The 26,612-nt window shown below is 35.2% G+C and overlaps 1 protein-coding gene across 7 annotated transcripts in view; it reads right to left on the bottom strand.

Annotated features, from left to right (window-relative positions):
• Window positions 1-26,612, bottom strand: part of DMD (dystrophin) — a 1,148,514-nt gene that overhangs the window by 529,682 nt on the left and 592,220 nt on the right. For all 7 annotated transcript variants that reach the window (XM_030961382.1, XM_030961390.1, XM_030961407.1 and 4 more), the window contains one exon: window positions 10,035-10,185. In XM_030961382.1, the coding sequence (XP_030817242.1) occupies window positions 10,035-10,185 (151 nt within the window). The remainder of the gene's footprint in view (window positions 1-10,034; window positions 10,186-26,612) is intronic.

Below are 26,612 nucleotides of genomic sequence, written 5' to 3'. Positions count from 1 at the left end.
ATTTGGACTTGAATTTTACTGAAATTGAGGGGAATTACCTTTATGCAAAGTTGTACACCTCTCTTGATGTGCAGGCGTGTGAATCGATTTTGGTATGAATGTTGTTATCGTGAATCTGTAATTAGGCCATTGCCTAATTTACTTGCAATTGGGTCATTCCCCCTGTTTGATAGTTCCTGATTAATAATTTAGGATTTTTAATGGTCAAATTTCCTATATTCCAAAAGCATGATGTACTGTAGCAAAAAATTTAAGTCACTAGAATTCATTACTGGATGCCTTTTCTGCGAGTACTTTTAAAGCAAAACACATACTGTTGTGATCCTATTTTTCCCCCTTCTAAAACAAACAAACAAATAAACAAACACAAAGATAATAAGTTTAGCAGCCTAATTTCATTTACTCTCTATTTTGCCTTGCTTATGGCAAGATTGCAGAATCATCAGCCTTGTGTAACAGGAACCACTGCTGAAGGCATTACAACTAAAAAAAGAGGTAATCAGGTAGGATAATGATAGTAAATTTAGAAAATACCAGAACAGGCCTTATTTGAGGCAGTATCACAAGGATGTTCCCAGGAGCATGAGTTCCTCTGAGTCTCAAATCCTATAACACTCAGAAGTAACATAAGCACTAACAAATGATTCAAAAGAAAAATTCTTGTCAGTCATCGTAAATGATATTGGTGTATCTGCCAAAAATCAAAACAGTACATAAATATAACACAACCTATGGGTTCAAATATGTTAGAGTACCCACTCAAACTGAAGTATACAGTTTAAATTGCAAAGTCATTTTAGCTAATCACAGTAAGTATTTTCAGTCTATTCCTAATCTTTGTTCTGTATTGATGACAAATGCAAAGTTTGACTTTGAGATCTTGATAGAAAACCCAGCTAAAACTGAGGCCCCACATCACCAGACTGTGCAATTACAAACAAACAATCCTTGCCTTGAAGCCTTTATAATCTAATAGAAAACACTACAGTACATTTTGTTATTGGAGCAGTTCCTGAGATCCACTTTACTCTTGAACAACATCTACCAAATGCTCATTCACTCAGAGCAGATGTTAATTTGTGCTAAGGATTCTGTTAGATTTCTTGTCAAAAAGCTCTCAAACAGCTTAGGTGAATTTAGAAAGAATCTCACTCTCTGGAAAATTAAGTAGACAAAATCAGATTGTTTTGGGAGGTTTTCTGGTTGGTTGGCTTTTTGTTTGGTTGGGTTTTTTTGCAATTGAAGGCACAAACAAAAGTCTTAAATACATTCATAACAAAATATTTATATTTGTAGGGGTTTTTTTTCTTAAAACAGTCAATTTTATAAAATAACAGTATTAAAACCATAACATAAACACCTATTAGCAAATCATCCCATTAAACTCAATGATTTACATAAAATGTACAGAACAGACCTTTTCTAATTCAGCTGTTAAAAATAACTCTTAAAGGAAGAATGTCTTGTGCATTATACTTCAGATTGGTGTAGTGCTTCTTGCAAAATCACAGAAAGAAAATTTTTGTGATCAGACCCTTTCGTTCATCTTGCAGTCTCAAGAAACAATATTCAGTTTTAATTTAAGATGACTGTAATGACTCAGTCATGGAATAGAGGATGAGCTTTATGAGAGATAAGCAGCCAGATAATGTAGCAAAAAAAAAGAAAAAAGAAAAAAAAACTCCAATAGTTATCATTAATATGTTCTTCCCACTAAGAGAGAGCAGAGAACCACCTTGTCTTGCTATGGAAGACAACAGAACATGGCTATCAAATAATGGAAAATAAATAAATATAGCTGATCACCTAATTCATATAAAATAATTGCCTCCTACTTCTAGGTTTCAGTAGAATAAAACTTGTATGAACTGTCTCACATAACACAGGTGAATAATAGTTCCCATTTCCACCACACTAATGGAAAATTAACATTCATAGAACTCTCTGCTCATCTTAGGGCCCTGAAATTCAGAAATATTATTTTTATATACCAAAATTATTTCCTGGATATTTTAATTTGACTTCTAATACCAACCCAATAGCAGGACCTTGCCCAGTTTCAGTACATCTTTATAAATCTTCTTTTAAACTACATTTCTACAGAAATGACAAATAATTGATTTTGACTGTCACCTTAGGGGGGGTGTGGTGAGACACATAATACTGTGAAACTGAGAAATCATTGCCATTCTAATATAGTAACTGTATATTGAAAAAGCTGTTCAGAATATGCTCTCTTTCATTTTTTCTTTCCCTTCTAGCATTTTTGACAGGACTGCCCTTTATGCATGCCAAGGGTTTGCAGTCTTTTTTAAAATAACAAACCAAAACAAAACTCAAGAAGCCATTTTGAAATTAGCAAAATTCTGAGAGATGTACAGCTAAAATTTAATATAGTCAGAGCATGATAGAGCATGATCAGAGCATAAGCACAACAGCCTATTATACTCTTGTTCTGATCAATGCATGAACTGGAATTTGCCACACTTCACAATATATCATATCTCCTTCAATCATTCAATAAAAATTGAAGCTTGTAAAGTCTTAGTATGTGGGGCGAAAGAAAATATTTATTTCTCCTTTAAAGTAGAATCAGGGTAGAATAGTTGCTTGAATTTAGAAGATATTTGGCAAATGCAAAGTACTTAGACCCACAAAATAAAAGTTTAGGTTTTTCTATAGTGGTCTTCATTCCATTGTGAAAAGTCAAACAGATTTTAAAGATTTTAAGAATTATGTAGTTGATATAGTTTTTTTTCACACATCAAAAGCCTAGATTTTGAATGAGAAGCTACAGCATATCTGAATTGTGTTTATTTTTAGAAACCTGAGAAATACAATATTCTCTGTCTGCTGAAATATAATAGGAAAAAAAAGATTGAAATAAAAAAAAGTCTCATAAATATCTGATGTTGTCCTGAACTTCTGCCATAATCTTCACTAAAATAATATCACATTTTGATTTTAGATGGAAAAATAATTGCATGCACAACTTGATGTGAGCAACAATATGAGAACAAATTTCTTCCAGGAGCTTTAAATAGCACAAAAGAAATAAATAGCTTCTCTCTAAATACTTCCTTACAAGTAGGTGTTGGTAATGAAGTATTTGATAACTTTTTAACACAACATGTCAAATAGTTTTAAATAAAGTAATTTTTGGAAAACAATTACTCCAGTTTTCTAGATTTTTAAATTTAATATGATTTCATTTGAGCTCTCTGAGGTGTTGTAATCTTTTTGACAGTGTAAGGGAGATGCTGATCCTCTGTTTTCTGCTCTGCATAAACTCTAGGGTTTTCACAATGCAGGTTTTTATAATGCAGAGTGGTTCTTTTAAAACAGTTCACTTCTTGAAGCAACATAAGATTAACCTACTGTCTTGTCCAGCCTGATTACTACAGGGCTTTACTTTATGGCTTTAGATGACAATGAAAATCGGTATGTGAAAGAGAAAATGTGTAAAATCTGTAGGGATGAAAGGTTCTAAATAAGATTATTAAGACTATCCATCTGAAAAGTGCCCCATCAAGACCTAGTTGTGCTCATTTATAGAATTAATGTGTATAGAAAGCTATTCCCCAGGAGTCTTACCCATCCCTGATTGTTTCATGTAAGCACTTTTAATGGCCAGGCCTAGAGACTCCCAGGCTGTCCAGCCTTCAAGTGACAGGGTTCAAGTCTCACAAGTTATCTTCACATCTATGCATCAACACTCACAGGTTTAATCATGTGTAATAGTGATCTCTGATGCAATACAAGATTTTCTTTTGGAAGAATTATAGAACCAATCCAAATAATTTTTTGAGGCAAAAGAGCCAACATCATCCGCTGTCAAAGTAGTCATACATTTAGTCACTCATTTCCCAAAACTTCCAAGACATAGATTAACTACTCTATTTATACCATGATAAAAAATAAATAAATTTAACTCTGAAGTGTATTATCCGTACATGTCACTCAGAAATGTCCAGATTAGCCCTGACACGAAGATAAATTAATTAATATGAAAAAAAAATGCCTCCTCCATTTCCTTTATTTTTTATATACAGACAAAAAAAGGCTTGTGAAATAGGTAGAGACCTAAACCACTTTCCCAGATCCCCACATGCTAGCACTCACTTGAATTGGTGAGGATAAATTCCCCCAAGCAATGAGGCAGCTATAGACAGGTACCACAAAGTTGGACTGATACAGTCCAAGAACATTGTTTTCTCCAAGACAGTGGAAAAAAACCCTACATTTATTTACTTGACTCATGTATAAAAATTATGCCACTCTACATCTGTGTGCTAGTAGCTATTTCAAACATTTTCCTAATGAAATGTTTGAAAAATGCATCCTAATTAATTACTTACAAGATTTAGTTCCATTTTCAGAATAAACAATGCCATGATTTATAATGAAACTTAAATAAAAACCACAGATTGTCACCTAATGGTGCAAGAGTAGACAAAATCACATAAGCAATTTAAAATTTATTATTTCCCATAGCCTTCAGACATTTTAATGTCCTATTACCAGTGACAATAAATTAATTAGAAACTTTTAATAGGATTCTGTAAATTAGGCATTGTGTGCAGTAAAGAAGAATTAAATAACAGATTTATTTGGGGAGAAATACTTCTTACGGCTGAAATAATAAGAAAATATTTTTACTACTAATTTGAAATGAACTATTTTGGTATTTCATCACTTCCATTAGTAGCAGCAACAAAGGTGAGGAGTCCTTTAACAGTAAAAGAAAGGGTAAGGGCTCATATATAAAAAGAAAGTAACTTGTAAAGACCACAGTGCTATTTAATATTTTGCTTAGTAAGGAAGAAGTGACTATTTTACTAGGAATTAAGTGAAAATGAAGTCTTTCCATTGCTGGTAGAACTTCAGTCAAGAAAGGCCCAAGAATTTATTTTTAAGATGACCTCAAACCAGGAAAAGAAGGGTTTTGCTCAGTTAGGGCCCAGATGTCACATGCAGAGCTCATGCATATTACTTGAAACATTTCCACTGAGTCCTTAGAAATGGACCAAAGACTGAAATTCCCTGGGATGTCTCTGAGACTTTTCTTTCTTAGGGGCAGTAGCATTCTGCACTCAGAGGTGTTTGATAAGAGGGCTATACCCAGTAGAAAGAAAACCAGTGATCTTCTTTGAATAAATTATCTAATAAATATATGAGTAAAAACTGATAGCAGTCATGAATGCTGGCAATCATGTTTACACCATTTTATATATCCTTCCAGACATGTCCTTTCAATATGAAGGATATTTTAGTATGTACCTTCATTTTTCTAATTAAATATTCTTGCAAAACAATGCTAAATTGGTTTCTCATTTATTTAAAAATCTGTGTTTTCTCTCTCTTACGCAATCACTAAGCAATGATAGAAATGTCTTTGACCAGAGTATTTTGCTAAAGTTCTACAAATTTTCTGAAAATATCTCTCATCACCAAAAAGCACAAGTCAAAATTGAAGTAGGTAAAACAAAATTGAACAGTTTGAATCCAAACTGGAATAAAGAGAATCATAAATTATTGGAATAACCTTTATCACTCAGCAAAGCAGGAAATACATGTAAAAATAAAACATCTAAAATATGAAAGCCAAAATCATCATACATATAAAAGTATTTTTACAATCTTTCTATTTGGGGGAAAACAGAACAAACTATCCACCTACTTACCACTGTGCTTTCATGGTAGAAAATAAGTTGCCTTGAGCACTGAAACACTTTTTTTCTCCTTTCTACTCTGATTGCATTTGTGCTCTATTCCAGAATGAACTGTTTAAATTTGGTGGTTATTAAATCATCAAAATCCATATAATCCAATTTAGATATTAAAAAGGGAAATTATTAGCATGACCATGACTTTCAGCACTGAAGCCTGGATTCTTGATATCTTCTTACTTTAAACATCTACAAGGCAAAAATATGATGTTCCTGACAGCATGGTGCAGCAGGAAGGAGGTCTAGAGAAGGCATGAGTCATTCACAAGCCTATTGCAGGCAGAGACAAGTGCCCTAAAATGTAAATGCTGGACAGCTCATTGTATGATCAGTTAAGATCTGCTATTTACAGAGCAACTTCTACACCTAGGGTATCCTCAGAAGGCTGAGTATAAGTATTAGGGCCCATCATTCAATATTAAGGTCCTCTGAGACCTTAAAAAGAAACAGTCTTGATATTTATGCCAGTAAATGAAAACAAATACTTGAGAAACTAATAATAACATGAGAAGAATATTTTAATCAATTAAATTATGAAAATTAAAGTACTTATCACTGATCAGTCACAACAAATGAACATGAATAAAATGAAATTTCTTCAAAATTCAGACCCAGGACTTCATAATTTTGCTACTAAAATATAAAATAATAAAATTAATTTAAACCTGAAGTGCATACTAAATATAGACCATTGAGCAATTCTTAAAACTAATGCAAAGAAGAAATATTCAGAATGTTCTATATTTTTAAAATAAAAATACTATTTTAAAATTTTGAAGTAAGGATTCAGGTATGTAACTTCACAGCCCAGTTCTGAAACTGTTACAGAATTCCTCCTTTTGCAGCTTTTTAGCATTTACCTGAACAACCCCCCTCAAACCCCAATTCTAATCCTTGCTTGCTTATTTGCTGTATGTTAACCTAGTATTAGTATCCTGCATAACATGGTGGTTTTGCTGGTTTGTTATAATTTGTTTTTCCTCATATGGAATGGAATGTAGATCAGGGTTGCAAGGCAGATCGATCACAAAATAAAGAAATAAAAGAACAAAGTTCAGATAGATGACTGAAAATTCTATTCTAGCATTCACCCATGGTAAGATGCAACCACAAAATACAGCACCTGAGCCACCTTGTTGCTGATACAGATGGTATTTCAGTTTGGGTAATAGTGTGCTATTTTCAGAACTCATGTTCCAGAGAGAGAAATAAGCCCAGGAAGTAAGAGACAAGTTGTCTGGATACCATGTGAGAGCAGATTAGAAAACTGTGGCTTTAGTGTACTGAACATGATCTGATAGGGAAAATGACTGCAGCCTGTAAGAACAGAAGGGGATAAACATCGAGGAGCAGATAAAACTGAACTACAGCTCAGTCCTGGCACTAAAATAAACAAGCTAAGTGCAAATGCAGGTGGTTGAAGAAGCAACAGTCACCAAGCATTAAGGAGTAAAGAGACAGAAGAACCTCTGTCACAATAATGAGAGGGAAAAAAAATCCTTAATTACTTTGAAAACAGAGTTTGATACATTTCAAAAGGATTGCGTGATGTGCTATCCGTGAAATGTCCTTTTTAATCTTGTGTCTTCTAATCATAAAATATGTCAATTAAACTTTCTTAAAAACTGAAACATGGTATTTCTTCTCAGCACCATAAGTTCTGATCTCAGAAAGTCTAGTGAAAAATTCACAATAAGAATATTTAAGAGTTCATGACCTGAACTGAAACTATTATTAGATTTCATTCACATTATTTATAATGCATAATGTTGTTTAATACCATGCCATTATGCAGCAAAAAGGAACACACCTCCCCTCCTCAAATACACTTGAAAAATGTAATTACATTTCAACCTCTATTAACATAATCATCTAATCATACTGTTGACTATTGCATTTTATATAAGCATTTGACTCTATGTATTTATTGAATATTAATGAACACATTAATCTTTACTTTTCCAAAGTAGTCCTACTCAGAAATAGTATCACAAATCTGAAGGTTTTGTATACTTTTCTTTTTCTAAAACAGTTCCTTCTCCAGTACCAGACTATTCACTTGCTTGTAAAGCATTTTCAAACAAATCCTGTTAATTCTGAATATGGTTCACTAAGCAGCATGATCTCATTAATAAAACAAGTTGCAACTCTAATAAATCAGAACGCTCAGCTGTTTTAACTGTTTCCCTAATGGAAATTCTAATGATCTCTTCAGTCAGCCTCACAGAAGCCTAACACTTTTGAAACAAGACCCAGCAAAATAAAGAAGCAATGAAAAGAATGGAAATAGTGCAACTTCAGACCTAGCATTCTGTCACAAATAAATGTTAACTAACATTGGATCTGCATTCTTAAGGTTAGTTGAAATATTTTTGCACCACTTGAATTTTCATTAGAAAGGTACTTTTGTCTGTTTTACTGAACTAAATGAAATTTTTGAGTGACAAATTCATGAGTTCTTGGGATTTCTAACAAAAGAGAGAAGGGAAGAAGGAAAGAGCTTGATGGATGGCAAAAAGAAAAGAACACTCTACAAACATATATTCAAAATGATCTCATGCGAGCATAAGAAAATAATAACAAATGGATAACAAATAAGAAGGAGGCTAGGTCAAAGGGAAATGTAAAACAGAAGCAGTCTTTTGCACTGAAATATAAGTTTCTGCATAGCAACACATTATCTCAGGGTCTTTCAGTCTGGGATGATGTTCAGTGATGTTCAGTTTGGGATGAACCTCTTTTTTAATGATGATAAGAAAATAATGCTTCTAATCTGCTGAGACTTTGAAATGCACACATACCCAGTGCATTTGTAACATTTATAATGCATCTTACCTTTGTCTGGGCACTCTAAATAATCAACCTTCTCCAAGGGAAAATGCTGATTTAGCAAGGAGTTAGAAATATATGAAAAAAAAAATCACATATCTATTTTTTTTGTAAATGTCATTTGAAGCTGCTCAAGGATCCAAGAATAGTGCCAAGGAAGGTAATGGTGCATGGGCAAAGCAAAGAATGGGTAAGGTTTTGTAAACACTTTTGTGTCTACCTAGATACACATCTTACCTTAGTTTTTCAAATTGTGGGACAGAGAAAGGGAGTTGAAGTTTCAAAGAACATACACATAAACTCTACTACCATTTACATGTGCAGCAAAAAGCATCTTTAATTCCTTGATGACTTTCTATTTTGTTAATGAGATCTTAGACACCTTTCTTCAATATTCAAAGCATTGAAAGTAATGTGCAGAAAAAAAAATTAACTGCAATTTAAACTGCCTCAGCTTAGTGTGTTAGTTAATAGTTGTATATTTTTTATATATTTGCACCACACAATTTTGTTTCCTTTTCAGTTCAGCAGTTTTACAGTCAAGAAATAACAGTGTAAATCTTTAAAAAATTTACTTGAAATAATAAAATTCAAATGGCGTGATTTATTTTTTTTTAACTGTAGGCCAAGAAGTAGGTTAGTGTTGCATTCAAAAACACCTCTGGCTTTAATGTTAGACAGACCTAACTTCTTTCAACCTGAAATCAAGTAATTAAACCCAGCAATTCAAATTTACAAGTGCCAATTACCTTTACAGCACTTTTTCTTATGCACGAATAGTAATTTATAACATGAATCCAGAGTTTGGTCAAGTTATTCAGGTGAAACTATCTACTTCCAAAACATCAGTTTGGAATTAATTCATCATACCCATTACCATTTGAATTACAAAAGAGGGAAATGAAATAAACTACCAAGAAACTAGAGTTATTATTTTCCTTATGATGCTCAAAGAGCTTGCAAGATGAAAAGCATAGAAATTGGAACTGGACACATAGCAACTAAGTGGCTATTCTGTCACACTGCATTTCACAAATAAAAGCATCCTCCAGGTCCTTTGATTAAAACATGAAACAGACAAAATGAGCAACACTTGCAAGACATCGTTCGTGGAATATCTCTTGTACAGCTCAATGGCTAATCACATTTCTTCCACAAGAATTTAAAATTAAGCCTGATACTCCTGCTGGTCATAAATAACAAATGGAAATTTACAAGCACTTTAAATAAAGACCAAAAAATATGTAACTATGTAACTATGTACCACAATATACCATGTCATCCCATATCTCATTTCATTAAAAGATATATCTTACAACAAGCTAGTGAAAATTTTTAGTTAACACATCTGAACAAAATAGTCACTGTCCACCAGCACTAGAAATCCTCCTTAAATGAACTGCAAAATAGATTACCCAGACCTTAACATTTCTTAAACCCTACAGAAAAACAGAATATAGGCTAATCAAATCATACCTGGATAAATTGCTTGGTTTTCACAAGCCCCACGTCTCCAGCCTCTATCTGTGCTCTTGACAGCTTCTCTTCAGTTTCACTTAGCCAATGATTAAATCTCTTCATGTCAGAATGAAAAATCTGCCACTTTTCCAAAGATTTGTCAAACCGTCTGCAAGTATAAAAGGAGATGAAATAACATTCTACTGATAGTTTATTTATTGACTACAGGAAAAAAATAAAGAGAATAATGTTGAGTGTCTCAGTTTAAAATCAGTATAATATTGATGGCATAATATATTAGCATTTATAACAGTTATATCAAATGGAAATATGGCAGCAGCTCTGAAGTGAAATTATTTCTAAGCAAATGCATCACAAATCAGTTATCAGTTTTAAAATAATATTGAAAAAAATGCAATGGTCCTCAAGTGAATTTCCACTTGCATTGTGCAAAGGGACTCTTTAATAAAACCTTTTTCCTATGTTTCACTTTGAGTATTTTATAATGATAATTACGCAAAAAAAAAGAAAAAAAAAGTCCTGAAATAAAAGGATGATTAAAAAAATATAACATTAAAAAATTAGGGTTTTGAACAATAAATAAGGATGAAAAATATTACTACCATGTCTGCAAGTCTATAGTTCACCACAAAAAGACCAGATAAATACTTCCGTCAGTTTGGTAAGATCTGACCTGCTTTTGTCTAGAGCGACTGATTGATCTTCTGCCTCAAGAACTGTTTGAATTGGCCAGTGCCAAATACAAAAGAAATTACATGAAGACGGATTACAAAAAAGATTATAAGGGGGTTTGCAGATAGCCTACATCTTAAGAAATTCAGTTATCCTTTGTGTTAGATTCGTGTGGAAATCTAATAACTAATCAGAGATTAGCTAGAATGTTTTGTTAGAAGATCATCATTAAATGTGCTACTGTTGTTTAGTTTAATAATCCTCCTTTACAGGATTATAATAGATTTTAGGGTGTACTTAAAGGATAAAAACAAAGATGCTCAATTATTTCTCTATGAGATAATCTGGTTTTGTATGGGCAAACTATACAATTATTTGAATGTTAAGGAGTTTAATTCACCAAACAAAATGACATTACTGTGAGGGAATACAGATAATCTTTTCCATTTTACTGATGATTTTTCATTTTTTAGAAGAAAATACAAGCAGACTATTGACCTGATTAAATATTGTAGTCACTCATCTAACTTGCTTACTAAAATGACTGTGATAATTTATCACAGTTATCATATTTTATTGCTCAAAATTATCAAACCGTAATTTAAAGATGCATTATAACAGTGGTTTTTTTTTTATAACTACCTTACTCAGAGTTTCAAGGAAAAATTAATTTTACTTTGTAAATATCACATAGAAAATAGAATCCAAATTCCATTTCTTTTGGTCCAGAATCATCTCTGATTTTGGACACCATATTAAAACATTTTTCGTCCTGTTCCTCACAAAGTAAAATTACTCTTCTCAGCATGTAAAGCTTATCAGAAGCTTAAATGTAAAAAAATCAGTAGGGGTTGATATTAGTATTCTTGAATTAGCATTCCAGAACTTGCAAACTGAATCTCCCATCACTGTAATTTCTTCCTCCATCTTTTGCTCTGGGAAATAACAGTTGTAAGGAGAAAAAAAAAACAGTTGCAAGAAGAAGATATGAATATTTGAAGCATAAAAGTTCCCAGTGCTTATTGCTCATGTCTAAAAACCCTTGTTACTCTCCGTATAAGTATAATATACCAATACAAAACATTAGTAAAAAGCAGAGAGAATTTATCAACAGGCCAAGTGACTAAAATTCAAGGCTCTTGCAGTAATTAAGTACCTAAGTAATGTTACAATGATAAGAGAAAATGTAATTTTTGCTGCAGTGGCACGTGTGGGTGCATTTGAACAACATCAAGCATCTCCCTGCTCTGGGAAGTTATGGGACACCTCTCCTGAGTATACCTAAATGAGATTTTCCCTTGCTGAATCTCTGTATTACATCAGCTTACACATGATACTACTTCCAATAGCTTTTTAAACTTTAAAAACAAAGAGGCTTCTGTTTGTTTGTTTGTTTTCTCATGAGCAATGCTGTTACCAGGTGGTGAGTTCAAAACCCACAAAAGGAGAAGCCTAATTAACTACCAACGCCGAACAGCTAAATTGCTGAAGCCTTGGCACAGCAGAATGGAGAAAAAATTCATAAGAGAACAGTACTCCCAGGACTATGAAAACTCAGTATGTCTGCCTCAGGAATCCCCAAGAACACAATGTGGAGCAGAGGAAAATTAAGGACCTTGCACACCCTTACCTAGGGATCCACCCTTGTTTGCCATCAGAGACAAGTCATTGAGCTAAAATACTCCCATGTAGCCGTCCATCTGTGTTTTCCTCTGCTCAAACCCCTTCCCTCTGACCAGCATAAGACAAAATAGTTGCTCATGAGTGGCCACTAGTAGTTGCTAGTGGGTGACTGTCTGAAATCTGGGCACTATTTCCTTTCTGATGTGTTTCTCTCTGGTTTTCTTAGCACATGATCAATAACAAGGTGGAAAGAGACACCCTGAAGCCAAGCAGGAGGTTCTGGATGAGAATGTGTGACTGGCACACATTACAAGGCACTTGAGCATTGTCCATGTGCTCTGACACAATAAGGCAGTTTTATTCTTCTATCTTGAGCATGTTTGGGTTGATAAGCAAAAAACAAGTGTCACATTGGTCCAATTTTTTCATATAAGTACTGACATTCCAGCAGGGACCATGTTAAGCAGTGGCTTGTGGGAGCAATTTCATTTTATCATATTAGTACATAATGGATTTATTTTGCCTCCAGAGAGCAAGAAAGAAAAAAAAAGCAACCAAAGACAACTGCTGGGGTAATACACAGTACAATTTACATTAAGTCACAAAAGTATTGGTTGTTTCCTTCCTTCCTCTCTTCTGAACCCTTGGACCTGACATTCTATAAGTAAAATTTAATATTATTTGGTAGCATTGCACATAATCTTGCACAGAGATTTACAAATGCCAATTTGGATGTACTGCCAGTGGAACTATAAACTGTGTAATGGGATTGCACTTGACGTTCTGTATCACAAGGCTGGTGTTTTTAAGAACCTGTGCAAAGGTGAAAGGAAAGACCTTTGAAAACAGGGAAGCCACAAACATAAGATCGAGTACAAAAGGCTATTGGTTTGTTAGCATCTGTGTTTTGATTAATTCCTAGATATTTTGATAACATTCCTTAATAAACTATGAAGCCCACTCTTGTGGCAGATTCTGGTTTAGCAAAACTTCACAATCAATTAACCCACAAGAAAAAGAATGCTATTTATACAATTTCCTAAAAGACATGACTTATGTCATGGGAATTGGTATTGTAAGAAACATGCATTTTATTTTTCGTATTGGGAAAAGCATTTCCTAAACTTAATTTCTATGCTGTTGCTAAACAATATACTGTAGGATTATGCTAATATTAACCCACAAATTTTGCAGTTTTGTCAGCTTAATTCTGCACAATTATCACCTTGTAAAAATATACAAACATCAAAGTAGAATAAATAATTATGTATTAAAATGAAAGAGCATTAACTTTACTATTTAAGGCCATTCTTACAGATAACAAAATAAGAAAACTTGTTCTTGTCAAGCAACATCTACAATTAAATTGCTTAAAGAAAGAGATAACCCATTTTCACAGTTTTTGATGTTTTCATTTGACTTCACACAATTCATGTGAGTTCTTAATTTATATTTAATTCCTATATCCTCTCTACATTTGGATTCAGAGTGATGATCTAATTTTAGACACTGTTATATCTTGATCTTGATCTCAGGTTTTGCTGTGGGTCCATTCTGGGACAACACTTAGCTGCACATTTTCTATTCACAACTTTGCAGCCTGTCTTTCACCCATAAACTACCAAATAAATAATAAACTGCAACCAATATAACCATAGCAATGCTATCCATCAATTCAAAATTTAATTTCTCTCCTCCTTCTAGAAACTCTGTTCTGCAGCATTACATAAATTAAAAAAATTGTACATTACAATTACACTATAAATATTTTGATATCTTGAATTGTATTGATTGTATTATTCTTCTTGCCCTAGTTACTGATACCATGCCATTCAGTGTCCATCTCTATCAAAGAAAATGACAACTAAATTGGCTAAGAAAAGCAAGGTCATGTCAGTCATTGTTGGTTTTCAGACATATAAAAATCCATTTTTATTATACATAAGAGAGCAATAAACTTAATAACCATTTACAATAAATAATTATACTGCAAATGCATTAGATTCTAATGGATGTTGTGCATCAATTGTTTAAATAGAAACACTCCACAAAATTTATAAAACATACATTCTTTTTCTGTACTAACTAAAACTGTCTATTAGGCATATCAACTTGAAAATTCCAATTCTTTATTTCCTACAAAGTTTTCCTCCATCAGAACAGAGATGCAATCATGTATTTTAGAGAACTTTGCAACAACACCTGAATTAAGTGTAGGTAACATTTCCCTAGAGAAAATAAACAAATGCTTGATTAATGTGACCTAGGTGAAAGAGTAGCATATTTTGCAACTCCCTTAAACGTTAAAAATGTCCATGCAATTGGTAATAAAACCAAAAATTTCATAACTTTTTGAAGTATAAACACCAAAATCATGATAAGGAAAGCCTAAATCAAAATTTTTACATGAAACAAACAGTGACTCAATTTTATGGAAATCCAAACCAATATTTCTGCCTGCATGTGAGGGATATTATACACATTTCATCCTTGAAAGGTGACAGGGCACACCACATTTCCAGACAGAATACTGCAGCATGTTAGTATTACCCACCCTATAGTTGCATCCACCTGATGAAATTAAATATGAGTGACAAATCACATGAACCTCTGACTGTCAGGGTGATGATCTCCTCCTTTCCCCAGCCCAGGGTCTCTGACCTGCTTAAGGCCAGTTCTGATGAGCTGTCATCAGCCTTTAGGGAGAAATGACTGTGAGAAATCTCACCTGGGGTTTCTGCCTGGCCCTTCAGGGCCAGTTTTAAATTCAGACTTTTGTGGTATTTTTGGGGTCTCTTGTCATGAGGAGGAAATGATGAATCTGACTCCATGTTCTTAGAAGGCTGATATGATATGATATGATATGATATGATATGATATGATATGATATGATATGATATGATATGATATGATATGATATGATATGATATAAAAGAATACTATACTAAAACTATACTAAAAATATTGAAAGGATACTTACAGAAGGCTCAACAAGATACTAATGAAAAACTTGTGACTGACCCGCCAGAGTCCCAGCGCAGCTGGACCGTGATTGATCATTAAGTAAAACAATTCACATGTTGGATAAATAATCTCCAACCACATTCCAAAGTCATAAAACACAGGAGAAACAATCAGATAATTATTGGTTCCTTTATTCTCTAAGGCTTCTCAGCTTCCCAAGAGAAGAAATCCTGGCAAAGGGATTTTTTCAGAAAATATGACAGTGACAGACCTTGACCTGGGCTACTCTGTGAGTCTGTCCAGAGCACACCTTTCTCATGCAGCCAGAGCCAGCTTTGCTTTCCTCTTTCAGGAAGGAACTTTGAGAGAGGTCCCTGCTTGCAGCCCCTTACCCCAAACTTTCTGTCTCTTGACACTCTCAAACATCCCTCCTGGAGATCTCCAGAGTTGGAAGCCTCAAATGGCCTATGTGCTGCTGTTCACACAACACACTGAGCAAGTATTTCCACTGCCCTTCAATGTCCCAGCTCCTGTGACTACAGGGTGGTGGCTGGAAGGTGGGGCAGCCATCACAGAGGACACATGTCCTACTAAGGGGTGTTTGAGTGCCTGGACTACCCAGCTACACCCACTGACCTCCCCTCCCACTGACCAAGAGTCCATTAACTGCTGGAGAACACTGGACAGGCTCCTGGAGAGAGCCTCTTCCACCTGGGTGTGATCTGAGCTAAATCCAGAGCACTCTTTGGTGTGAGACAGAGCACAGGGAGCAGCTGATCCCAACACAAATGAAATACTCATGGACAGATTCTAAGTCAATACCAGTGAAATCCAGCAGCCCATTCTGGTTCCCAGGTTCTGCTGCAGTTCAGATCCCATCTGAGACCAGGAAAAATGATAGTTTCCACAGCCGGGGCACAGAGACAGATGCAAGACCCAGATTTATAGAGAGCTGGAAAATCATATCCAATTGGGAAAAAACAGTTCTCAGAAAATCTTTAAATTACCATCATAATTCATAAATAAAAAAAATTAATGTCAGTGAATTTGTGGCATAGAGCATAAGTATGTGTAATGCTAAGTACATCTTACAGGATGTCCCCTCAGTAGTCCCCTGTAATTACTATGAAGTACTGAAATCCCATGATTTCCAATGACAGAGTTCTTAGTTCAACCTGTAATAACATGCTTTATCCCCCAAGATTGCCCTGTTCAATTTTATGGTTCCACTTCCTATCTTGAAATCCCCCTTCAATAGTGGCTTTAGAGCCGGAAGAATAACAGAAAACAGATGATACCAGTTAATGCTGGCTGTTGACTCCCTGAGCCTGAAAGATGTTATTTATCCTGTTTAAGGTGTGGTAGATGTGTAAAGAAATATATATACTGGAAAATTAGATGTCCTTCTTTCACTGAAAATCATAGTAATAACTGAGCACTTAGCATTATCTTCTTAAAATACTGATGCCTGTATTGGCACTAGGTATTTTTTATCTTTTACAGCTTTTCAGTGAGTTAAAAACCTTTCTAATAAGTGATTGTTCCTTTTTTGTGTTTGTTTTTTTTTTTATTTTTAAAGTTTACAATAAAATTTCATTTAAAACCCCTTTTACCTTTAATTTGGAATATTCATTTGAGACAAGAAACCTAGGTCCAAGTAACCTAGGTCTTATTGTAAGGGCAGCTGTATAAAAAACAGCTCAGTTTTTTCTGAACCTAAGATGTTGATGACTTAGAGAACTTGAAAGAATGGAAAAGCAGAGAAAACTGTATTGATAGAGAAGAGTGTTCATCATATTGCTATCAAGGAGAAAATATTTGTAAGTAATAAAGAGCCTTTTTAGATAAAATACCTTACAGTATCTTTTCTGTGTTTAACAAAAACATCTCAAATAATTCTGACAACCAGTAGTACAATAGAAAAACACAAAAATCTATCTAACTAATCTAAAAAAACCTATCTAATCTCAGAAAGTATATTTTCCAGTATCATTAGAATTAATAAGTATTTTCACAGTAGTGGCATTTGAAAGCTTGTTTTTTACCTTTCACTTCTGTGAATAATGATTTACTGTAATGAAAAAAAGTATTTGCAATGTCCAGGATAAACAGGAAAGACAACACATTTTGTAGAAAAGGAGCTGAAGGCACTACTAGCACCTAAAACCTAAAAGAAAGTAAGTGGCATGTTTATGAGGGATTTTATATATATATAAATGTATATATACAAACATATATTATCCATATATATACATATCCTAATTATACACACTAATTTACAAAAAAAAAGGTCAGAATATTATATATATTAGTCTTATGAATAACAAAAGACCTTCAACACTTTCAAGTAAAATTTATCATGCTAAAAGTTCTTACTTCATGAATAAATAGCAAAAGACATTTTGGCAAATTCATATGATTGTAATATGGAGAATTTAAACAATATACAGATGCCTAGAAGGGTATAATAATTCAGAAGGTTATTATCTCTAGTAGAGATGTGTAGTAGAGAAGAAGTCATACTCTACCACTTGATCCAACTCAGTTAGGAAAGTTTCTAATGACTGGATGGAATAACTTCCAGAAAACAATTACAAGTCCTGGAGGTAACTCTCAGAAGCATAACCTGTGGCTGTCCAGTACAGGGGAGGTTTAGGGTGGGTATCAGGAAAAGGTTCTTTACCCTGAGGGTGGTTGGGCAGTGGAACAGGCTCCCCAGGGCAGCGGTCACAGCACCTGACAGAGCTCAGGGAGTGGTTGCACAACTCTCAGGCACAGGGTGTGACTCCAGAACTGCCCTGTGCAGGGCCAGGAGTTGGACTCAATGATCCTTGTGGGTCCCTTTCAACTCAGGACTGTGATTCTGGGTCTAGTAAAGAATCTCAGACACATCATCCTCTCTGTTCATCCCTGATCTCAAAAAATAAAATATATGTGCAAGTAGTTCAAATTATGCAAGTAAGGTATAAATTCAAAGAAATTGTTGTTGAGATGATGCTAAAGGCCAGCTTTGTACAATGCTACACGGTCAGCTACTACTTCAAAGGCCTTCATAAATCTTTCTGGGCAGTGGAGATGTGCATTGCACATCCCATTCTTCAGTAATCAGGAGGAAAAAACCAGAATTGAAACAGACTCTAAGGTTAAGCAGATTAAGACTGTAACAGGTAAGTTTAATGCAGTTTCTGTCTTCAGTTATCTCCTACCTCAAAAACCTTTTGTTTTGTTTTGTTTTGTTTTGTTTTAGAACACAGAAGTGAACCAGAAATCTAGCCTTTGGGGATGCAGCAATACAGCAAGAATCAATGGCAGCTGAACACACACAGCCTGCTTATCAGAGAAAAGAAGCTCACATATTAGTAGGCTCTGATCTTTCATACAGTCTATATGTCAGTCCCACTGGACAGTAAGAATTATTTACAGAATAAAAGCTCTGAAATGGAACAAAATAATAAGCTCAATTTAAAACTGACATGTTCAGTTTAACAATCTTTATTCATTCTCAGTAAAGAAAGTAATTAGTATATACTACTTTTAGTAGTATATACTACTACTTTAGTATATACTACTTTATCAGTAATTAGTAATATAGTAGAATATATGTGTATTTATATTAGCAGTCTTTAAATTAATCAAAACAATATTATAAGTTTGTTTACTCATTCATTTAAAATTTATCAGGAGATATTAGAGCTCTGTTTAATAATATAATTAACATATTCAATTCTCTTCTGATTTGAGTAGATTAACTTTTACTTTTTTGCAGAACAATGTGCAATTTTGATCCTAAAGAACTCTAGTTAGATTTCAGGCATAAGAAATTATGAAGAGAAAAAGATGAGATTTCAAAGCAGTTACAATTAACTTTTAGTTATTAAGTGTCCCGGCTAGAGATATTTTTAGTTAATACCTGTTAATTGAACTGTCAGGTATATTAAAACAGACTTGATTAAAATGTCCACACTTTGCCACTCCTACTGTGACCTAACTATTTAATAAGGAATATTCTACTTCTCTATAGATAAACTAACCAAAGAAAAGGGATGCAGAAAGCTCTGCAGAATATTCATGTTCCGTAGTTCACAAAGTGAATTTTTCGTAATCCATATTTTGATGTTTTAGAGAGACCCACTTTGGTATGAAAATTCAGAGCTATAAATCTTTACAGTAGTGAATCACAGAAGTGAGCCTTGGGTGCTTTTTTAGCATAAAGAGTTGGGCAGCATGATAGAGCTGCCCATCCCTTAAACATGCCCACACAGTCATGTTAATTGGCACATAATGACTTCCAAGGCATGTTCACAGCAATAAGAGTTTTAGGGTCTTTATCATCCCATTGTATCATACAAAAACATTAATCAGGCACCATGAGACATTAACTCCAGGAACATTTATTGAATTATGTACATTTGGCCTATTTCTTTTTGCAACTGCAGCCTCTGGGAGCTACAGAATTTTCTGCGTCATGAAAACCCCCTGAGAACTCTTTCTAGGAAAATTGTCCAGGATTCAAAATGAGAATTTTAATTGTTACATAACACAGGCTTATGTTGAATTTAATGCAGATGTTTTAATTTGCCCATAAAATCAAGGAGTTTGGAATTTGGAAATAAATCTTCCAAGTAGGTTTGGACTTTTCCTCAAAACAAAATAAATAGTTATTGCTTGGACTGTGGCAACATTTACTGTTTCATTGAATTTACAAAAAGAAAATTGAAGCAGGAAAGAATCTGGAGGAAGACTGTGAACAACACATTAGAGAAGAAGGGGCAGGGCAAGGTTTGTGCTGGAATAATATAATTTTTTTTCTTCTACTGATCCTCTTTGTTAGAAGGAAGTATGGTGTCTATGACTATTAATATTTAGCACAATGAGCAACCCAGTTTTCACAGGGAAAAATGAGATGCTCTTAAGAGCAATAAGGTACAACTAAGAAGTGAAGATTTACGACAGGGACTGAAGAGGCTTCAATTCCCTGTCCGTATTAATCACATTTCCCACCTTACCTTGTGGTTGGCATCTCAGGGATTTCCAGCCTAGCAACACATTTTTTCTCCAACTCTTCAGATCTAATAGAGAACTGCTTGCCAGATACACAAGTTAGAGAGAAATGGCAATTTAGACAGGAACCAAAAAGAAATGGCAGGGTCTCCCTGGAAGACAAACCTGACACTCCAATTCCAGTCATGGTCCATGACATATCATGGCTGCCAGATAATCATTGCTGTTTCTAACAATGCTTGGACAAATAAGCAATAATTTCAAATTATCATTACATTTTGCTTCAAATTCGCAGAACTGCAGTTCCAGAATACAAACTTTTTTATCAGTAGAAAAAAAATACTGATTCAGATTTCCACAAAAAGATTTTCAGATTGCCAGTGCTTTGTCTCCAGCACTAAAGAAAGTCTTGAAAATCCCTCCTTGCTTGCCAGAATAACAAGCTAACTGCAATGGATGCTTCTGCAATTGGTTCTCCACAGACGCTTTATCCTCTTCCTCCTGTAACTAGGAAACCCAAAGCAATAGTCCCTGGAGGACAAAGTAATGACAGCAAAGAAGCTCTTTAAGCTTAAGCAACTTCCCCTTTCTGAATGCAGGAGGGCTATACAGTCCCATTTACAAGATGACAGCCAGCTTGATTTCTCCAAAAAGAAAACCCCTAGAGTAGTTTAAAAAAGGCTCTCAGTCCTCTGCCAGCTCCTGGGGATCAATACAGCATTTTCATTCAACTAATTTCTCCCAGACTGCTGTGGGAAAAGACATGCTAAGTTGTTTAACTAGGGAAGAGCAGTTGTTTTCGATCAAGCTGTGGTGAGGTACTTTTTTAGTTCTCTGGGCCCTGATTATGTCTTGTTCAGCCCCAGGTGAATCTGGTGACTGTCACAGGAACATTCCAGCATTGGATAAGAACCATACTGATCCTAACAGGGCTTCTGCAATACAGAATGGACTGAAAATATTATGAAAGTCATGCTTAACTGTAGAAGAAATACCTGACTAAGCACATTGTGCTCTGTAAACACAGATAAAAATACTGCACTCGCACCAAGATCTTCCTTATATTTTTTGAGAAATCATACTTTTGTTGTTCCTTTAACAGTACAAGGTCAAATAAGTAGACTCAGATTTTTAAAAAAATGTGTTTAAAATTCAATACTTAGGGCTCTACATACTTAAAAAACCAATAGTCACGCAGGTGTTTAAATTGCTTGAAATTAGCGTGGAAGAAAACATGCTGCTCATTTGGAGACACATGCACACAAAAGAAAAAGGGAGATGAAAGGTAGAAGGAATCCTACTCCTTTCTGTGCTAGCCATAAAAAAAAAAGCCCAGTAAAACAAGCTGTTGAAGAATAAAACAATATTTCTTATTTTTGGACATTACCCCTAGGGAAAAGCTTTGACACACCAGCAAAGTCTACTTACCTATGCTTTTCTTCCCTTACACAGCAAACATCTTAAGGTTCCACTTCAGGGGTTTTTACTAGATGGAATTACATCCTTGTATTACAAGATTCTGTAATTAATTTATTCTACTTACTATAAATATGTCTCAGTAGAAAACTGGATGACAGAAGGAGCTGCACATTGGTGGAAATCGCACACAACACACCATTTGTATTACTTATAATATCAAGGGCATTAAAATGAGAATCCCTTAAAATTATATTTAATCATAATTGTTAGATTCTTCATTGTCAAAAGTAAAATCTTCTTTTCATCTTCTATGTAACTTCAAATACTTTTTTTAATAGCAATGTAACAGCCACATCCATAGAGATGTTTAACTGTGTATGTGCAACATACATAAATCTATACTTGTCTGTATATGTATGTATAAAAGGCTTTATTTCAATTTTTCCCTCTGCCTGGTACACACTGATGACTCCAGTGCATAATTTACATTTCAAAGGATACTTCAAATACAAAAATGCTGACTAGGGAAAATGTTCAAATTCAAGGATTATTAAATCACTGCAGCCAAGATTTCTGGTGCTTTCTACCACAAAAAAAAAAAAAAAAAAAAAAAAAAAAAAAAAAAACAGTGATGCAGTAAAAGCCCAGGACTAAAACTCAGACTTCCTACTCAGAGTCTGTGTGTCACTCTGGGGTAGTAATCTATCTTTACTCAAACAGTACTATGTCAAGCCTAACTGTAAAAGATTTGTGCAGATGGAGCGCAAGATTAAACCTGTTCAATGCTGTCAAGGCTGCCCTGGCTGGGTGCTGGGTCCCTTCCAGGGTGTACATGCACTGCACAGCTTTACAAATTTTCTTACACAAAAAAGAAGCCATCTGCAGTAGCTGGTGGCCATAGCTTCCACCATTCACCAGGAAGTCAGCTGGACCAGAGGTTTGTAAGTGAGTGGCAGACAAAGATTTGGAAAAGTTTTTAAGGTTGGACATCAGGAAAAGGTTTTTCACCCAGAGGGTGGCTGGAGCAGGCTCCCCAGGGAAAATGGTCAGAACACCAAGACTGACAGAGTTCAAGAAGCATTTGGATAATGCTCTTGTGATTCTTGGTATGTCTAGCATGGGGTCAGGAGTTGGATTAAATATTCTATGATTCTACTACTGTCATCATAAACTCCACTGAGCATGTTGTCCACAGGAGTATACTGTGTTAGTCACCCTCCCTGCTGTAAGTCCATAAACCCAAAAGGATGTCGCTATCAAATCATGGCACTAAGATTTTCACAAATAAGAAACAAGAGATCAATAGATTTCTGTTGTAGAGGATGAAGAGCTCCTGAGCGCCAAGTGTAAGCTGAGCTAGGCCACTCTACTCCATATCAGGGCTGCTGATTTCAGGAGTCTGAAAACAGTCACTAGGTCCTCATTCTCATCTGTTTGTTTGGAGAATGTGAAGTTGCACTTTGTCCCTCTCTCCTTTAGCAAACACAGGGCTAGGTTGAGCAGTCATTAACCTGGAGGTGAGGTTTAGCTCACTAGATGATTTGCTGAATTTGCACAGAAAGTCTCCTTTACAAACGCTGCTGACAGCAGCAGAAAGAATACTGCTGGGCAGTGTTAGAAATACCAAATATGTAAAATAACTGTGCATTCATGATGGTGGTGCATTATTTACTAATTCTTCTCTTTACCTAGGACCAAGGCAGTGCATAACAAAGTTATCCTCATTCCCTATTGCTATTCCTTCTCTGCAAACAGGTAAGGGTTAGGGTTAGGGTTAGGGTTAAGGAATTTGGAGCATCTTAGCTTGGCACCCTTTGAAAGTGCAAAGCAAGCAACCTGCTGTCATTTTGCCCAGCTGGCAAGGAACCCTGATTGCATCCCAGGATTTGCATGGGTGCTAAAAAAGTTAAAAAAAAAAAAAAAAAAGGAGAAACAATGAGCTTAGCTGTCTGGCTGTCTTGTGAAAGACAGTATTGTTGTTCTGAGTTGGAAATTCATAAAATAAAAAAATCTTAGATAATGATAAGTTCTAGAAAGCTACAAGTTGTTCACAGACCTTTTTATTTTCTTTCAATACTATCTTCTCCTACTCTATTCATGGACATATCATATTCAAGACTGTAGAAGCTTACACAGCATAGAATTCAACTGTGTGGTAGTCTTCACAAAAAGTGTGCTCTTCCTCTGTCTCTATCAGAATCTTGGAGAGTATAGAGGCTACACTAGCACACTCCCAGAGCTCCCAGTTATGCCAGCACAAAAAGCAAGCTGAATCAAGAACTCCATTCTTTGCTTCAGTCTCGCCTATTTTCCTTCTATGTACACAGAGAGCTCAAAGGCAATTCACTGGGATATCCCTGAATGACTATAAGTGCTGATTTATCATTTCTGCTCTGTCTTAACAATGCAATGTTCAGATCATGGCAAGCATGTTCTACATTACTGTTTCAACATTTCTAGCAGCTACTCTCAATGCTATATATTCTACCTTTCTATTTGCAGGACCATGCTATGCAAGCCAGGCCAGTTTATTATCCTATTCACCAGTATTTATAGTTATCTAACTTCCATGCAAGATGTTCTATCAGATCCCTTTGCCCCTGTTCCCTTAGCAACACAATCTTTTCAGTTATCAAGTCCCTGTTACATTCCCTTGCACCAGTGATGGCCTTGTTGCATGCTCTCTCATCAGAGCAGTCAGAGTGGCCAGGGTGGTGTCTCCACTTCTTGTTCTGGCCTTGAGTTTATCTCTCCCATAGCTTCCACTATACCAGGGCCAGGAGGTCTATGGTGCTACCCAGCTCAGCTTCTGTAGCTGTCTGGTCTCCCACGCTATTTTGTGATGCCACTATCTTCCCTGCTTTAGAGGAATAATAATACTGTAGAGGATACTTTGGAGGATCACGACTAGACTATTGAGTTAACAGCAACACTTACTGAAATAACTTGATGAAGAAAAAGGATATAGCAGCTGTGATTAAGTCCTATTTTCTTTCACCAGGCAAGATGCTACATCTTGCCTACACTGAATGTCATGGACTTGATTTCAAAAACTAAGCATCTGTAACTTCTGCTACTCGACTATAGCATTAGATGACAAGTCTGAAAAAGAAGTTAAATAAAAACAGCAAATCCAGGTAGGAACTGGCTTGGAGACTCAAAGCTGACTGCTAAATTTCTTTCTATAAATGTTTTCATATATTGTGTATTTGTGCACTACTGCTCCATGGACCATAAGCTGAAACAAAACATTGTTGTGAAATCATTTCTTTCTCTTTCAAGAGTGACAAGTTCTAGTGGTCTTTTTCTACTTTCTCCTTTCTCATAGCAGTGCAAATCCAGTGAAAGCAATGGAGCTGACTGACTTACAGTGCCATAATTGAGTCAGAATTAGGGGGCAGAAGACAGTTTGTTACAGAAGCCTTGTACTTACTTGCCATCAAATGACAGATCCCCTTCTCTTTATCTCATGTGAATAATTGCCCTCTCATTTTTACAATGGAACAGAGTACAGAGGTATTGTTTACAATTGTTTACTAACTGCCTTTTCAGAACCTATTGGAGAAATGACACGAAAACCACAATTGTGAACAGCTCAGTGTTTGCTAGGATCACCATGTTTCATGGGTGCTTCCCATGCAGACACCTTGGAAATAGGCTCTATCCTGTGTGTGGAAGATGCAGAAAGACTTAGGGAACTGACCAAATGGGAGAAAAGAAATGTAGTTGAACTGGCACTGCTGTTGTGCCAGAGGATTTAAAGATAGTGAAGAGAATTGTTGGTCTGTTTAGTGCCCTGCAGGGACAAAGACACTCATGGTTATTAGAGGAATTTATTTCTGGGCCTGCAGTCTCCCACAGTGTCTACTAAAGAGTATCAGTTCAGAAAGGCAGCAACATCTTCTCCTTCTCCTTTACTGGCAAACTACAGTGGTTTTCATTAATCACCCTGACAATATGAAAACGCAGCATTATTCTGTTTAGTAGTTCTATGCCTTCTGATTTTTCACTGATCTACCACATTGTCAAATGCTATATACACAGACAAGACACACAGTTATGTGCAGTGAAAAAGAAAAACAAAAGAAAAATGCTTAAAGCAATCATAATTAAAATATTTGAACCGGGGGTGTTTTGGACCTTTATGATTTTTAGCTTCATTTTCTTGCTTGATTATATTATTGATTTGATTTCATTTTATTAGCATAGTTGCTTTTAAAATTAATATTCATTGTAAGATGCTAACCAGTCTTTTATCTGTTTAGGAAAGTCAGAAATACTTTTTCCATTATATAAAAGCCTTAATGGTGAAATCTTAATCCCACCACTTCTACACTGAAATCAGAGAGGATAATAGAAATAAGTCACTAATTATGGGAGAGCCTTAAAAAGTCCAGAGAAAAAGATTCATGGAACAGTAGGTGTCTGTACCACACTTTTGTTTTACATGAGGGCCTGTGAACCTGAGTGGAAAAGAACAACTCAGAGATTCCCCAGATTTACATTTTATCTTGGTTTCCAGATAGTCAGAGGGCATTCCTGACAAGCAGGAAAAAATATGCTGGAAAGATGGAAAAAGCACTATTCCTGTTAGCCAATCATGCACTGGGAACATGGCAAAGCCACCAGGCTGTCCCAGCCCCACAGGTGCAGGGCTCAGGGGAGAGCAGGTAGGGAATAAAAGGGGAAAAAATAAGAAAAAAAAATCACACAAAAAAGGGCAAATATTTTCCGAACATTTTTTCATTTCTAACATCTGACACAGCTTCTCACTTTAGTCCCTCCTTATGTCCATAAAGGTGGCACTTGAGGGAAGTGTTCATGTGGGTAGAGCGTTAGGATGGAATTTAAGGTTCACTTCTTGGCAAATTAGAATATTTGTACCTAACCTTTAAA

This window comes from Camarhynchus parvulus, chromosome 1, assembly GCF_901933205.1.
Source record: "Camarhynchus parvulus chromosome 1, STF_HiC, whole genome shotgun sequence".
Taxonomy (NCBI): Eukaryota; Metazoa; Chordata; class Aves; order Passeriformes; family Thraupidae; genus Camarhynchus; species Camarhynchus parvulus.
Note: the sequence above shows the minus strand (reverse complement) of the source record. Positions and strands in the feature narration are given on the sequence as shown.